A 15258-nucleotide genomic window follows, 5' to 3' on the forward strand; every position below is an offset into this window, starting at 1 on the left:
CATATTTCAGAGATAACCCCTTACCAGATGCATGGTTTATAAATGTTTTCTCCCATTCTACAAGTTTCCTTTTCACTTTGTCATCTCCTCTGCTGCACGGACGGGTTTTTTTTGTTTGTTTGTTTGTTTGATGTAATTCAACTTGTTTATTTATGTTTTTTGCTGTCTGTGCTTTTGGTGCCACATCCATGACATCATTGCCAGTGCAAATGTCATGACATTTCCCCCCATGTTCACTCCTTAGAGTTTTATGGTTTCAGGTGTTAATCTGTTTTAAATAATAATTGCGTGTAGTGTAAGGGAAGGGTCCAATTTCATTCTTTTGGGGTGTGTATGTCTGCTTTTCTTAACCCCCTTTGTTGAAGAAACTATCCTTTCCCTTTCCTCCTTGTGCATTCTTGTCACCCATATCAAAGATCCGTTGACTGTATCTATTTCTCCCTGTTCTGATCCATTGGTCTGTATATCTGCCTTTATGCCCATACGATACTGTTTTAATTACTCTAACTTAGCGGTATATTTTTAAGTCAGGAAGTGTGATGCCTTAATAAAAGTTACATGAATGGCTTTGGGCCATTGCTAAATAATAATAAGGGCGGCTTGAACACAAGCACTGTGATGCTGCAACAGTTGATCAGATAACGAAGACTGTGACTAAGTGGCCAAGGAGTGGGGAGCGTCTACAGCATGAAAACGCTGGACGAAAGGATGACTCACTTCCCAGGCAGATGGAGCAGGACCTCATGAGATTTCATCACCCTACTCAGAACGGCATGTAACTTTTAAAAAATGAATTGTTTATTATGGAATTTTTTCTTTAACATTTTCATACTGTGGTTGACCGTGGGTAACTGAAACCAAGGAAAGGAAAATGGTGGATGGGGTTGGTGGTGACTACTGTAGCTGCTATAATTCCAGGAGCCCAGACTGGAGCTGATAAAAGCCTGAGCTACAATCAGGGCCACTGGAGATGAAAAGGAGGAAGCAGTTCAAGAGATATTAAAATTGGTAAGAATTGTATTTCAACACAACGTGTCATGTTGAGGACATGGAGTTCATGTGTTCATGGCCCACTGCCTGGCAGAAAGGCTCTGTGAAGTCAGGACGAGAAAAGAAAGGCTCGGGCGTCTGAGGTGTTAGTCAGTGGCCGAGGGGGCAGGAGCACCGGAGCAGCCAAGTGCCTCCTCTAGCATCTGAGGTTCCCCCGCAGACTGAATGCTACTGCAATGAAGAATCTGGGCCAGGAACTTCTACGTGTCCTCTCACGTAACTTCTCCAGGAGATATCAACAAGAAGATAAGAGTAGCAGCTGGTGGTGGCTGAGCTGGAAGTGTGAACTGAAAAGACCGCAGTGGTCAAGACCAGGGCGGTGGCCTTTACCTCGGATGTGGCGGCAGCAGTTAGTTGGGGGACAAGGAGTCATCTGAGAGCGTCATAGGTACCAGGCTCCCGCTGATGGCAGCAGTCACCGCATGATAATGTTGTATTAGTGTTTGCTCCATTTTACCTACAAGATTAATTCCAGCACAGCCTTAGTGTAGCTACACTGTAGAAATCAAAGTGTCCAGTTAACCTAATAAAATCGGTCATAGCTAGTTTGCAGAGAATGAGCAAGGCAAAAACTACTAGTGATTTCATTACTTGAAATTACTTATGTGACAGAAATGTGCCATCAATTACCTATCGCATATCACATTTAATTTCACATATAAATTTAGTCTGGTGTTAATGATACAAGATCTGCATAACATGGCTGTTACAATATTTATGTAAAATTCTGATAATTATGCTGAATGTTGATTGTAATTTGGGAAATTAGGTGTAATGGCTATATACTAAAAGCATGCTGGTAAATGTCTTTTAAAGGCAAACTAATGACTAAATTAATAAATCTTATATTAAAATCAAATTTAACACTAGGCTACTGTAGTTATTGTTCTACATTCATTAGCTACCTGGAAGGCCTCTAGAAAACAAAAGTGATTAGGCCATGAACATATAATGAGGAGCAATAGCACCCTGAGAGGAGCAGCAGAGATCGTTCCGCCTTGTAATAAGGGGAAATGGACTTTTCTACTTAGTTTGCTTAAAGCCTGAAAGGCAGAGTGAATGAAGCAGGAGGGGTCCTGGATCCAGACATGACTGGATCTAAACCTCATTTGCTCCCAAGCAGCTGTGAGACCCTGGGCTGAGTATGTAAACTCTCTGGGCCTCAGCATTCATATCTGTAAACCATCGGCAAGCAGAGCTACTTCCCAAGGTAATGTAAGAATGAACAAGTAATGACGTCAGTTTACTAAACATTAACCACAGCAGTTATTACCACTGGAGATTTTCCTAAGAAAGCCAGTGAAGAATGACATTGGTCAGCTTATTAAATAGCCATCCCATATCATTGAACACATTGAAGCGAATGATAAGAGACTGCTCTGTTTGCGATGCTATGGACGATACTTCTGCATCGGATTATGTAAGAAGCGTTTATTGTGTGTCAGTCACTGCGTGTTTAAAATGAACATTAACAATAATAATAGCTACACACAATAATGCTAACTGACCCTTCATTGCACTCATTATGGGGCAGGCCTTATGCTAAGGGAATTCCATATACTAACTTATTTAATTGTCCTAAGTACTGTTATCTCCTATTTAGCAAATAAATCACAGAGAAGTTAAGAAACTTCCCCAAGGCCACACAGAAAGCAGCAGAACCAAGGTTCTAACTCGGGCAGTCTGGCCCCAGAATATAGCTCTTAGCATCTGTGCTATCCTGCCTGTTTGGTGTATGTAGATCTCCAGCCAGATCTGACGTCCACAGAGCCAGTGAGTTTTGTCATTCAGAGTCTTGCAGATTCTGAAAGGTATGGCTGGGCATGTATTTCCATTTGTAATGTCTCCAGCAGGGTCTGCAGCTGCAATCAACCGTGTCATACTTGTGCAGCAAAAATATGACAAAGATAGCTGTGGCAGAGACTGCTACTGTTCCCCAATGTCCAGGTGCTCCACTCCGTGGTCACATGACGAGGCTGTCATCCCCACCTGTCCTGCAGCCAGGTGGGGCCGTGACTGAGTTTTACCCAGCAGGTGTGGGTGGAAGGGACCACGTCTCCCTCTGCCTTTCCATCCGTGGAGCCTGGGAGGTCACATATTTTAGTTAGTCTCACAGCAAAGCAGAAGGGGCCCAGCTCTCTGAATGACTGTGTGGAAGAGAGCCCCCTCCTCACTCATGTGTCACTGTTTGTAGGTGACAGATAAGCTTATATGCTGCTAAGCCAGTAAGATCTGCAAGTATTGATATAGCTGTTACCGTCCTCTGATTAATGCAATAGGAAAAGACAGATGATGATAGATAGACAGATTGGGTAGATAGAAAGAAAGAATTAGAAATAGTTTAATGTCAGTTCACTTTAGGCTTTGACACTAAGTTTTGACAGCAAAATTTACCACTTCCCTCTGTCTTCAAAATAAGTGACTTTTGGTCATTTTCTTAGTTTACAAAATATATATATATATATAGTTTTGGAGGGAGGTAGTAAATTGCAGATAAAAAGTGGAGGACCTGCATTACTACCCACATGGTATTGATAAGGAACCCCAAACACAGGGAGGTTAAGTTGATAAATCTGTATTTAGCTGGGTATTAAGAAGGGGAGCAAAAGGAAATTAGACATCGAGCTTAATAACCTGGGCAGCAAGAGCCTGCCTGCTTCACCAAGGAGCTAACGCTTTTCACACTGCAGGGGATCACAGCATTGCTCCCACAAAGGGATTGCGACTCCCCCCTTGCCCCACTCCACTAGTGAATTGTTGGGGGGTGCAGGGTGATGCTGGGCCATAGAGGCCTATCAGTGTGACTAGGAGTATAAACTCGTCCAAAGCCCATGAAAGCCTGAGAATTAATTGATCATTTTGAAAAAGCGCCTGGTCCATCCTAAACTAACAGAATCTGAGAGAAGCTCTCTCGCTCCCCGTCTCTCCTGCTTGTGACCTGCACTCACACAGCGGACTCAGCGTTTTCCTTCCACAACCACGTGGCCCTAGCAGCCGCTAGCCCATGGCATCCAGGAGGGAGCCTGACCACCACATACAACAGTGAACTGCAGCTGGAAGCACAGGCTCAACTCGCCGGGTGCTGGACTGGCCTGGACTTCGATATGGCACAGGACCTATGGGCATGCACTCCGTTTCTGGCCCTGATTTCCGGTGGCCGGACAGACAGAGGGGGGACCCAGGGACAGCCTTCCACATGAATAAACCATCTTGCCAGCACATAGTCTCCTGTGCGTGGGTCCTTGGATTGCTTTCCTCGCGGTCCCATGGAAGAGTTTAATTTCCACCAGCAACAAAGTGACTTGTCCAAAGTCATTCAGTCAATCGATGGCAGAACCAGGCTTGAACCCTAGCTCTTCCTAAGACTCTAAAACCTGTAGTTTTAACCAGGGCTCAGTAAACTTTTCTGTGAAGAGCCAAATAGTAAATATTTTTAACTTTGCAGGATACACAGTCTCTATTGTCTCTACTCAATTTTGCTGTTATAGCACAAAAGTGACAACAGATTCTAAATAAATAGGCATACCTTCGTTCCAATAAAACTTTATTTACAAGAACAGCTGGTGGGCCAGATCTGAACCCTGGGGCATAGATTTACAGCCCACATTCTCAATCATCACAACAGACTGCCTGCTAACGAGAGACTGAGCCATGATGTTTATTTGCTTGATGATGTCTAAGGTAAACTTCTAGAATTTACCATATTTCTTGCACTATAAGACACACCTGACCTTAAGATGCCCTTAGGTTTAGAGGAGAAAAACAAGAAAAAAAAAATCTGTACTAAAACATTTAATCAAATGTAACAGAATAACATTTCAACCATAAAGTGAACAGCAGTCAACAGTGGTATTAAGAACCATCATCACTGTCATTAACAAATGAGGAGAGACTTTAAGGTTCAAGGACTCTTCTAGTTTTCTGGGAACCCCAGGTCAGGTAACACACATCATGGTCTGTGATGCAATATTTGCTCCATAAGACGCATAGACATATCCCCCCAGTTCTGGGGGTGGGGGGGAGAGTGCATCTTATGGAGCGAAAAATACAATAATTACTGTCCAGCTTTTACAATTACCACTCAGGCATCCATCCCACCCACAAAAATCAGTGCATGGGCTTTAAGTCAGAGGTCGGGGGTCAATTTCTGGTTCTGCTGCTCACTGTATATCCTGTGGCTCAGTCATGTATTTTCTCTGAATTTCCATCTATAATATAAGGGGAACAATACCTGTCCCCTATGGTTGCCTGAGGCTGACACAAAATATCACGTGGAAATTGCCTAACACAGGGACCCACACACATCAATAAACTGTAGTCATTATTACTGTTAAATTTCAGGGTCCCAGGGCTATTTAATCCAAGACTTCCATGTCTTCCCTAAGGAAATAAGTCAAGATAATGGGAAACTGAGAAAAATGTTTACCACAGCATCATTTATAATGAAAATAAATTTAAATTCATTAACATATCCAGGAGTAGAAAGTATGGTCGAATACATTACAATATATTTGTATGACAAAGCACTTTTTCAAACTCCAGATTGCAACCATTAGTAGGTGGTAAAATAAATTCAGAGATTAATGACAAGGATCTTAAAAACAATAATAGAAGAGAAATGGAAATAGAGCCATAGCTTTAATTTCTTGTGTATGATTTTGTGTGTGTGTCCATGTGTGTGTGTGCCTGTATAGGCTGCTATTTCAAATGTAATTCTTAGTGTGGTTTTGGGTCCAAAATGTTCAAATTTCAGAAGCTATTGCAAGAGTATTTTATTAGATTAAACCACATGAAATTACTAATCTTGACAAATATGGTAAAAAAAAATCAGCAGTTTCATATGGTTCAATCTAATATGTGGTTATTAAATGATGTCACAACAAATTTTCAGTGATGTGGGGAAATACTTATAATTTTAAGTGAAATATACAGAATTATATGTGTATCATATGACCATTACTATAAATAATGCTAAGCTATGCATTCAAAATGGAAATGTTCAGTGTGAATGGGTGATAGGATTATTTGTTATTGCAATTTTTGTTAGTAGAGTTTTCTGTATTTTTTACATAAATGAAGCATTCTATGTATATACTTATTATAATTCGTATTTATGATGTTGCTTAAAAACTCATTAATTTTTAATGGCTTCCAGTGAAATCAAACCAAATAACTCTCCTCTAATTTCATTTAATATGACTGTAATCACTTATCAAGACATTAACTACCAAAATAGACAGTATTGTGTATCAATCAAGGTAGGTACATTATGTCTTCTACATGATAAAATCAAGCTACAGATCTTAGAAAATGTATTTCTTATTATTTTTTTTGACATGTTGATGCCTTTTACTAGTTCCAAACAAATGCAGCTTCTGGTAGTATTCCAAATCATCTCTTTCAAATATTTAAATTGGTAGCTTGATCGCTGTGGAAGTTCAACCCCAAACAAGGAAGGTCACACCACAGAAAATTAATAACCTTTAGAAAGTCCATGAAACTATGTAAGCAAGCATAAAATAAGAAATATACTAAACATGTGTATAACTTTCCCTGCTGAATCTGATACTGCCTAGCTAAGTTAACCATTTTAACCTTTGGCAAGTCACTGAATGTTTTCTTATGTGTAAATAGGACTGTGGCAAAAGCCCCCAAATGCATAATTCTAAGCCTCAGTTCTCTAGGGCAGACGGGAGGCAGGAGGACTGAGGTTCCTGGCATGGTAACCAGCACCAAGGCACTAAGTGCATGTTTGTAGGTCAATGAAGCTCGTACTGAATAAGACAAGGTTAGTATACAGCAAGTCTCTATGCCCTTTTCTTTCTTTGGCTTGGTCATAAGAAAATGGAAACCGGAATTCAGTATCCACCCCTCTTACTATTCTTAACCATTAGGGTAGCACCAGGTGTTGAAAAGACTATCCTTGCCCCACTGCTGGTCTTGGCCTCCTTGCTGGAAATCAGGGCCCCAGACATGGGAGTTTATTCCTGGATTTCCAAGTTGATGGCGTTGGTTTATATATGTGTCCTTACGCCAGTGCTGCACCGTACAGCTTTGCAGTGAGTTTTGACATTAGGAATTTTGAGTTCTCCAACTTTGTTTTTCTTTTCCAATAATGTTTTGGCTATGTGGGGCCCCTTGCAATTCCATATGAATTTGAAGATCAGCTTTTCCATTTCTGCAAAAGAGGTCAGCGGTCATTCTTGATAAGTTTGTTTAATAAAGTGGGAATAGTATACTTCCTTAACATAATAAAAATCGTGCTCAATATAAAAGCACTAGAAATAGTCTCATTAAATTCAGTAACAAAATAAGGAAGTCTACTATTATTATAATTATGTAATATTTGAGAAGTATTATTATGTACATTTAAAAATTATTAAAAATAGAAAAATAGAAAAAAGGTAAAATTAACTCCATTTGAAGCTAAAATGATCAAGTACATGAAAACTCCAAGAGAATCAATTGATAAACAATCATACACAATAGGAACACTCAGTTGGCAGCATAGAAAATTATTATACAGAAATTGATAACTGATATACACTGCACAAATAAAAACTACAACATATAACAGAAGAAAATGCCTCATTTACAATAGCAACAGAAGAACTGAAATACTAGAAATAAATATGATCAAGAAATATTAACAAACACTTCAGAAAAAAAAAAAAAAAACAAGACGATCTAGAATGTGCCGGGGCTTGTTATGCGGAATAATGGCCCACCAAAGAGTCCACATCCTAACTCCTGGGATTTGTGGCTATGTTCCCTTACAAGGTAAAAGAAGGTTTGCAGATGTGACTCAGGTTCTTGAGGTGGGGAGTTTATCCTGGATTATCGGGATGGGCCCAACAAAATTGCAAGGGTCCTCATAAGAGGGAGGCAGACAGATTGGAGCCAGAAGAGAAGCTATTGCAACAGGAGCAGAGGCTGGAATATGTGCTTTAAAGATAAAGGAAGGGGCCACAAGCTGAGCAATGGAGGTGGCCTCTGGAAGCTGGTGACAGTGAGGGAGCATATTCTCTCCTCAGATGCCCTGGAGGGAGGTAGTTCTGCCTCTATTTTCATGCCAGCCCAGTGAAACCCATTTTAGGTTTCTGACCTCCAGAACTGTAGGATAATGACTGTGCATTATTTCGTACCACTGAGTGGGAGGTAGTTTTTTGCAGCAGCAAAAGGAAACCAATACACTCAGTGACAAAAGTAACTTGAACAAGGGAAAGGTATTCTACAGCCTTGAGTAGGAAGACTCATCTCAAGTGTTACCGAGCAAAAGGGGGTTCTTTGACATGGCACCTTGGAGAAAAACCCAACAATTAGTGTTGAGAGAAACAAGTCTTTATTTACAATATTCCAACCTGGGGCCAAGGTGAGCTGGGAGCACTCCTGCTCAGAGCCCTATTCTCCATGAGACCCATCACTTCTCTTGCTCCCCAAAGGGCTATAAACCAAAACCATGCCCAGAAGTTCCCCATCCCTTATCTGTCAGCTCTCTCATTCAGGACCTGGGGTACAATGTCACCAGCCTCCTTATAATAGCCCAGGAAAACATGCGCCATGTTGCACTGGATCATGGTAAAGTCCAGGAAAGTTCAGAAAGTCCAGGTCTGCAAAGCAGAGTTCTTGGCGGCAGAAATTGGCACAATTAAGGCAGCAGCAGGCCAGCTTTCTTACTAACCCAGATGGCATGGACAGTTATCCCTACAAACTACACAGTGTCCGATGGGAAGTTGAGAATGTTACCTCTGGGGTGTGGTTGGTGCACACAGAGAATTCTGAGAAACAAATCAGCGAGAACACATCGATAACGTTGCTACGTAGATGGTTCAAAATCCAGAGGATTGTAGCCCTGGCTTCCAGCACTTAAGGGAGAATTTTACCTGAGTTTGTATTTTACTTTTTTAGAGATGTCGTATCAAATTGTATTTTTTTTTTTTTTTTAATTTCTTTTTAGGATTTCATCAAGGGTCTTTCGATTTTGCTCCGGGGAACAGTACAAGAAAAACTCAACTGGGCATTTAATTTATACGACATAAATAAAGATGGCTACATCACTAAAGAAGTAAGCAATACTTCTACAACAGCTATCCTTGGGGACATTTTCATTTTTTAACTTCAAAATGTTAAAAAATTTACTTTGGAAATTGCCTTTTCAGGAAATCTAAAATATTTTATGTAGTGGTAGAGACATGTCCTAATTAAAAATGGGGAATGGAAGTGGTGAATCTGCAAAGTAACTATAAAACATATAAGGAGTATCCCCTTTTTCCTTGTGGCATTTTAATAAATACTGTAAATAAAATATAGGCTGTGATTGGAATTAGACAGGAAGAAGATGTACCCAAACCATGTTCGAATATGTGGTCTGTGACCTTCCCTGCCCCCATATGACATGATCCATATGGAAACAGATGTCATTTTAAAGTAATATAGATTGTGTGATGACTTGTGTGGAAAATGACTGATAGAATGGAGGGACCCCTCCCCCCACATACACTTCTAGGCAGGCTAGGCAGGGAAGAAGATCCACAGACCAAATAAGATGATCCTATAAAATGGTTCATTAAACCAATTTGGAACACAGTCAGAGCAAGGGAGAAAGGATGGGGTAAGTTAACAAATTTAGGATAAAATGCAAATGGGGTTGAAGAATCACATTACCTGAATTCTAGGAGGGCTCAGTATTCTTATATCCTGTCTTTCTGCCCCTCAAATAAAAGGTATCCTGAGCCAGTGACATGAACTTGCTCTGCTGGAGACAAAGTGACAAGTGCACCTGTCCGCAGCTATAATGACCTGATTCACGATTCAATAGCCATGGGTTTTATTTGTGTTTCTTGAGCAGAGGACACATGGAGTCCAGAATGTTCCTTACCAATGGGTGGCTGAGTTAACACTTCATGAATATTATTTTTGTCTGTATATTGAACATATCCTGAATAGTTAGTGCCTCTGGTATATGTGATATATAATAAGATAAGCATTTAGTACTCAGGTGCCTCAGGAATATTAGTCATTTCTTTGTCCTTCAATCCTTTTCTATCTCTTCCTTTGTTTAATACAAACATGCTGTTCTTACTACTTAAACCTAATAGATCTCATGAATTCTGCCTTTGGCAAACAAACTTCTTACTACTTATCTAAACTCAAACCATTTTTAAAAGTTTCACCTATGATTTATAAACTACAGACTAGTTTATCATTTATAATAGACTTAAATACTCTCAAAAGTAAATGTATATCACATTTATATTGTCAACTCAATCCAGATTCTTTTATGTGGTAAATTCAATATGAAGGAAACAAATGTGAAACAATAAATCTGAATGTCAAAATAATTATATTATTTTCACTAAGATTGAAAATAAGTCAAAAACTAGGTTTTGTTTTAATAAAATAATAATGAAATTTTAAGGTGTTTTTCCAGAATCATTTGACCGCTCTGTATGTGTGATTTCTTCAAGTAAAGCTATAGTAAAAAAAAAATAAAATAAAATAAAATAAAAATTCTAATGAGCTTTGACACTTAATTTTAGTATAATTCGCATGATGTGGAGTTACATTTTGTTTTCAATAAAAAAATTGATAACGAACATGTAAGATCTGTAATAACTCAATAAAACAAAGATAGTCTGTGTGGGATCTATGGAAACCCAAACTGCAAACCAAAATATTTCTTTCTGATCATGTTTGATACGTGGGAATTTACTTCATTTTCAAACCAAGATCAGAAATAATTCTTACATCCTGGTTCTGCTGCTTTTCATGCACAAAGCTGTTGCCTTTTCCTCTCGACCAAAAGGCATTTAATGAAGAACTAAAGAAAAGTGAGAAATGTGAAATTGAGTGGAAGTAACCTGTTACCCCTTCTCAGCGCGGTCTCCCCACGTATTATTTGCAGCCTCACGGGCGTGCCTTTGGCTTTTCAGGAAATGCTCGATATAATGAAGGCGATATACGACATGATGGGGAAGTGCACATACCCTGTCCTCAAAGAAGACGCTCCCAGGCAACACGTGGAGACGTTTTTCCAGGTAGGAATGCAAACAGTAGTCAGAAAGAAGCTAAGAGTAAATGTTTTTGTTTTCAAAGTGCCATGATGATTTTTAAAAATGTAAAGAAAAGACTGTTTCCTAAAAGGGATAAAAAAATAGAATATTCGCCATCCTACCAAGTTAATAATTTTGGTTTTGAGTTTATTATAATAGTTAGAGCTACACTTACTGAACATTCACAGTATGCCTAGATAGAACACTAAACAACTGCCATGTTTCACTTTTTTTGTATTGTTTTTTTCCTTTTTTTTTTTTTTTTCTTTTTTGCATTCAGTTCTCACAAGAACCCTATGAGGTTATAAATCCTCATTAGCCCCATTTGACAAATGAGAAGGCCGAGGTTCTGAAAGTTCCAGCACATTCCCTGAGCTCTGGCATAGCTAGAGGGCAGGCTTTCACCTACGTCAACGACTCCGGATCTACACCACAGACTGTTGACCAGGGAAGAGCCTAAAAGGAGGCAGCCAGATGGTTCCTATCGCTAACAAATTAGTTTGCTCTCTGAGGCAGCCCCTCACATTAAACAAGCGTGGCCCCGGTCGTTTTTTTTTTTTTTTTTTTTTGTCCCCGCCCCCATCAGCTTCAGCTCATTTGGTTCAGGTATGAGGCTATCAGGAGGTAAGCCTGAAAAAGACTTCCGTTCTTTTCTCTCTGAACAGAAAATGGACAAAAATAAAGATGGAGTTGTTACCATAGATGAATTCATCGAAAGTTGCCAAAAAGTAAGTAACAGCAGGAAACGCAGACTGAGCTTTTGTTCCCTAAATCCTTCAGAGAGTATACGTCATTGAGAAGAAAACATGTGGCATTTAAATTGCTCTTTGCCTGGACTTAGCCTACAACATGTATGCTGTCTCCATAGGATTAGAATTCCGGTACAGCTGAGTGTTCATCAGAGCCTAGGCTTATAGATGATTTTTAAGAGAAACATTGTTGCTTTAATGTATGTGGCCAAGAAATGGCTTTTTGGCTGAAGCCGTAATAGTCCTCGGTCACAAAAAATAAAGAGCGGTGAATTCCCTCAGGGGAGAGACCCAGCTGGTGGGAGACCAGGTGTAGCTAGCCTAGGATTATTTGACTTCACGTGTGCCTACAGCCACAATCCACAGTTTTAAGACTACAGATGAAGTTGTTGCTGCTTTAGCTTTCCTGTTTATAAATTAATGTACTTTCCCTTCTGGTTCCTGCTTGTTTCTATACTCGTATTTCGAGCTGATGGTCTTTGAGAGACTTAACTTGGTGGCATCAGCCTGCCTCAGGCTGTTGTGGTGACGTGGCTCCAGGAGTGGAAGTCATCATCAGTTCAGCTTTAGTTCACCGTTACTACACAAAGCTCACCGAATGCCATTCACATACGGTCTCCAAGTGCCCCTGTAATGCCCAAGTCTGTCCCTTGTGATTCTAAAGAATATGCTAAACCAAAGTCAGCCACTGGCCAGTGGTTTCCCCCAAACAATTCTTTCTCTGACATTGAGAGACCATCCATTGCCTCTTAAAGGCTCCTAAAGGCCACGTAGAAGTAGCCCTAACACACCCAGAGAGAAGTGCAATTACCGTAAACGTGTCGCAAAGCCCCAAACTCCATTCCTCATGAAATTGGCTCCTAACTCACACACAGACCTGTTTCCCTCTGCATGTTCGAGTCTGTGATGCACCTGGAATGCCACAATTTGCATTTGCTCCCTTTGACTTACTCTCTTTAACTCTATAGTTTCTATTCAGGCATTCTGATTTGAGAAATATCCTCTATTTAAACACCGAGAGGTAAATGAAGTATTTGAAGCCTGGCAGACTCAAAAGAATATCCAATGGGCCCTCCAACTGTCTATGTGGAGCATGAATGGAATGCTGGTTACATCTGCAAACTATTTGAGCCTTGGGCGTAGGTGGTTGTTCAGAGAAAGGCAGTATTTAGAGGGAAAGCAATGTGCAGCATGTCTTCAAATATCATTGTTTCATTTCATTCAGTGTCCTTGATTTATTATCATGTTGCGATGCTGTAGGAATTTAACCCGTGTTTATATCTGTGCATCGTTGCACTTAGGCATAGACCTTATCAGTGACGTTAAGTGAGGGTTTATTGTACTTTCCCTTGCAAATATGCTGAATTTAATCTCGCCGTTTTTCCCTTACAGGATGAAAACATAATGCGCTCCATGCAGCTCTTTGAAAATGTGATTTAACTTGTCAAACACATCCTCAATCAGACAAATGTGAACTATTCCACCATACTTAAAGTTGGAGCTACCACTTTTAGCATAGATTGCTCAGCTTTACACTGAAGCATATTATGCAAGCCAGCTTTGTTTTAATATGAAGCACTTCCCACAAGATTTGAGTTTTCCACTTTTAAATTTGCATCCTTTTCATGCCCCTGCGTTTCTGGGATGGTTTCAGTCATTTCGCACCCTGTGACTATTCAAAAAGTCATAGAATCTGGCATATAGTTTTGTTGATACTTTAGCCATGGGATTATTAAGGCCTTCCCATTACCAATGACTTCAAAATGTTTTTGCTACTCATTTGTATGTATTCAACCCCAGGACTTTAAATGGTTTTCTAAAATACTGGCATCTGCATTTAATTTCCAGAAATTAATTTTCATGTTTGTATGCTGTTCCATTTATGTACTTTATGTAAACAAGATTACAATTTAAGAAAGCAAACACATAATCCCAGTCTCTATGGATTTGCTGCCTTCTGTTAAAAACATCCATTTATCTGGCATTTTTCCAATATAAAACAAATTAGTTTATCACCAAATGTCAGCATATGCCTAATAGCTTATTTAATAAGCATTTATTTTTTCATAACTACATAATACAGCTAAGGTCTACATGATGTATATAATTTTGGATTTGTCCCATCTTCCAGGCTGACTGTTTTCTGTTGTCATTCAGTGGAAGGCCAAGGTGTGGAAACAGAGTGAGGGTGTTCACAGGCCAATGCAAAGGGTCAGGCTATCTGTCCTTCAGTACCTGGGAATGCTGAGTAAAAAGTAACAGCATCGGAAGCCTATTGCATCCCTTTCCCTGACTTCCTCACAGCACCTTATAGTACATGCCACCAGGGACAGAGAACCCTTGCTCTCCCCAATGTGTGCTAGAAACAGCAAGCAAAAATCACGCTGAAAACACCAGTGAGTCCATTATAGTGAGAACTCCAATACCAACCTTTAGTTGAAAATGAATACAAGCGCTAAGCAACTCATTGGGACTGTGTTGATTTAGCTTATCGTAAAACTCCAGTAGTTCTGATTCTTTCTAAAACACTTAAGCCAAAATTGTAAAGTCGCCACATTACTAGATACACACCCCTTCCGTTTTGCAGAAATATCACCGAGACCAAGAGGCTACAGTAGGAGGGAACTTGCAGCTGTCTTTGCAACAATAAATCAGGTATCTATTCTGGTGTAGAGATAGGATGTTGAAAGCCGCCCTGCTATCACCAGTGTAGAAATTAAAAGTAGTACAATACATGTACACTGAAACCCGCCATTGCGTGTTTGTGTAAACTCTATGTGCACATTTTGTATTTCAAAAAGAAAAAATAAAAGCAAATAAAATGTTTATAATTCTACTGTACTTATAGGTTATTCTAACCCATTTTATAATTACTAGATTAAAAATAATTTTGCTTGTGGCATTTTCTAGTTTGTACACGTCTTTGCCTTCGGTGGTGCTGAGGGATATGAGGAAGAGGAAGAGGAAGAGCGAGGCTGGGGGCAGGCAGATGCTGTGACTAATGTGATCTGAGGATGTGACAAGGGAGACCTGAGGCAAGTGTATACCAGACGGGGAACTAAGAAGCACAGATCTGAAGGACAAGCATTTCAGCAATTTATGATGCTTCAGAAATTATTTTATTCTTTTAGATTTCAGCTGTGAGACTATCTAAAATGAGCCTGCAAAGAGCTCACTCCAGGTACTGCAGGGAAGGAGCAAAGACGGTGCTTTCTCTGCTGCTTCTGGATCACAGTACTGCTGCCCTTATGTAACAGTGACCCCTAACGTCCACCCTCGGAGAAGTATGGACGCCACGCTTTGGTATGGACTCGCTGTGAGGGACTACTCGAGTTTCTATGGGCTCTATTCTTGCCCTTAAAATGGAAGTTCTTATTCTTGTTTTTTATTTCTTTTCCTCCTGTCTC

The 15258-nt window shown here is 39.9% G+C and overlaps 1 protein-coding gene across 2 annotated transcripts in view; it reads left to right on the top strand.

The window, feature by feature from the left end:
* The window catches only part of KCNIP4 (potassium voltage-gated channel interacting protein 4), a 391027-nt gene extending 376308 nt beyond the window's left edge, over positions 1-14719 (top strand). For both annotated transcript variants that reach the window (XM_090267023.1, XM_090267022.1), the window contains exons 5-8: positions 9008-9115; positions 10983-11087; positions 11768-11830; positions 13244-14719. In XM_090267023.1, the coding sequence (XP_090123149.1) occupies positions 9008-9115; positions 10983-11087; positions 11768-11830; positions 13244-13291 (324 nt within the window). In that variant the 3' untranslated portion in view covers positions 13292-14719. The remainder of the gene's footprint in view (positions 1-9007; positions 9116-10982; positions 11088-11767; positions 11831-13243) is intronic.
* Positions 14720-15258: the final 539 nt, after the last annotated feature.

This window comes from Furipterus horrens, unplaced genomic scaffold, assembly GCF_987537825.1.
Source record: "Furipterus horrens unplaced genomic scaffold, mFurHor1.1.pri manual_scaffold_2, whole genome shotgun sequence".
NCBI lineage: Eukaryota > Metazoa > Chordata > Mammalia > Chiroptera > Furipteridae > Furipterus > Furipterus horrens.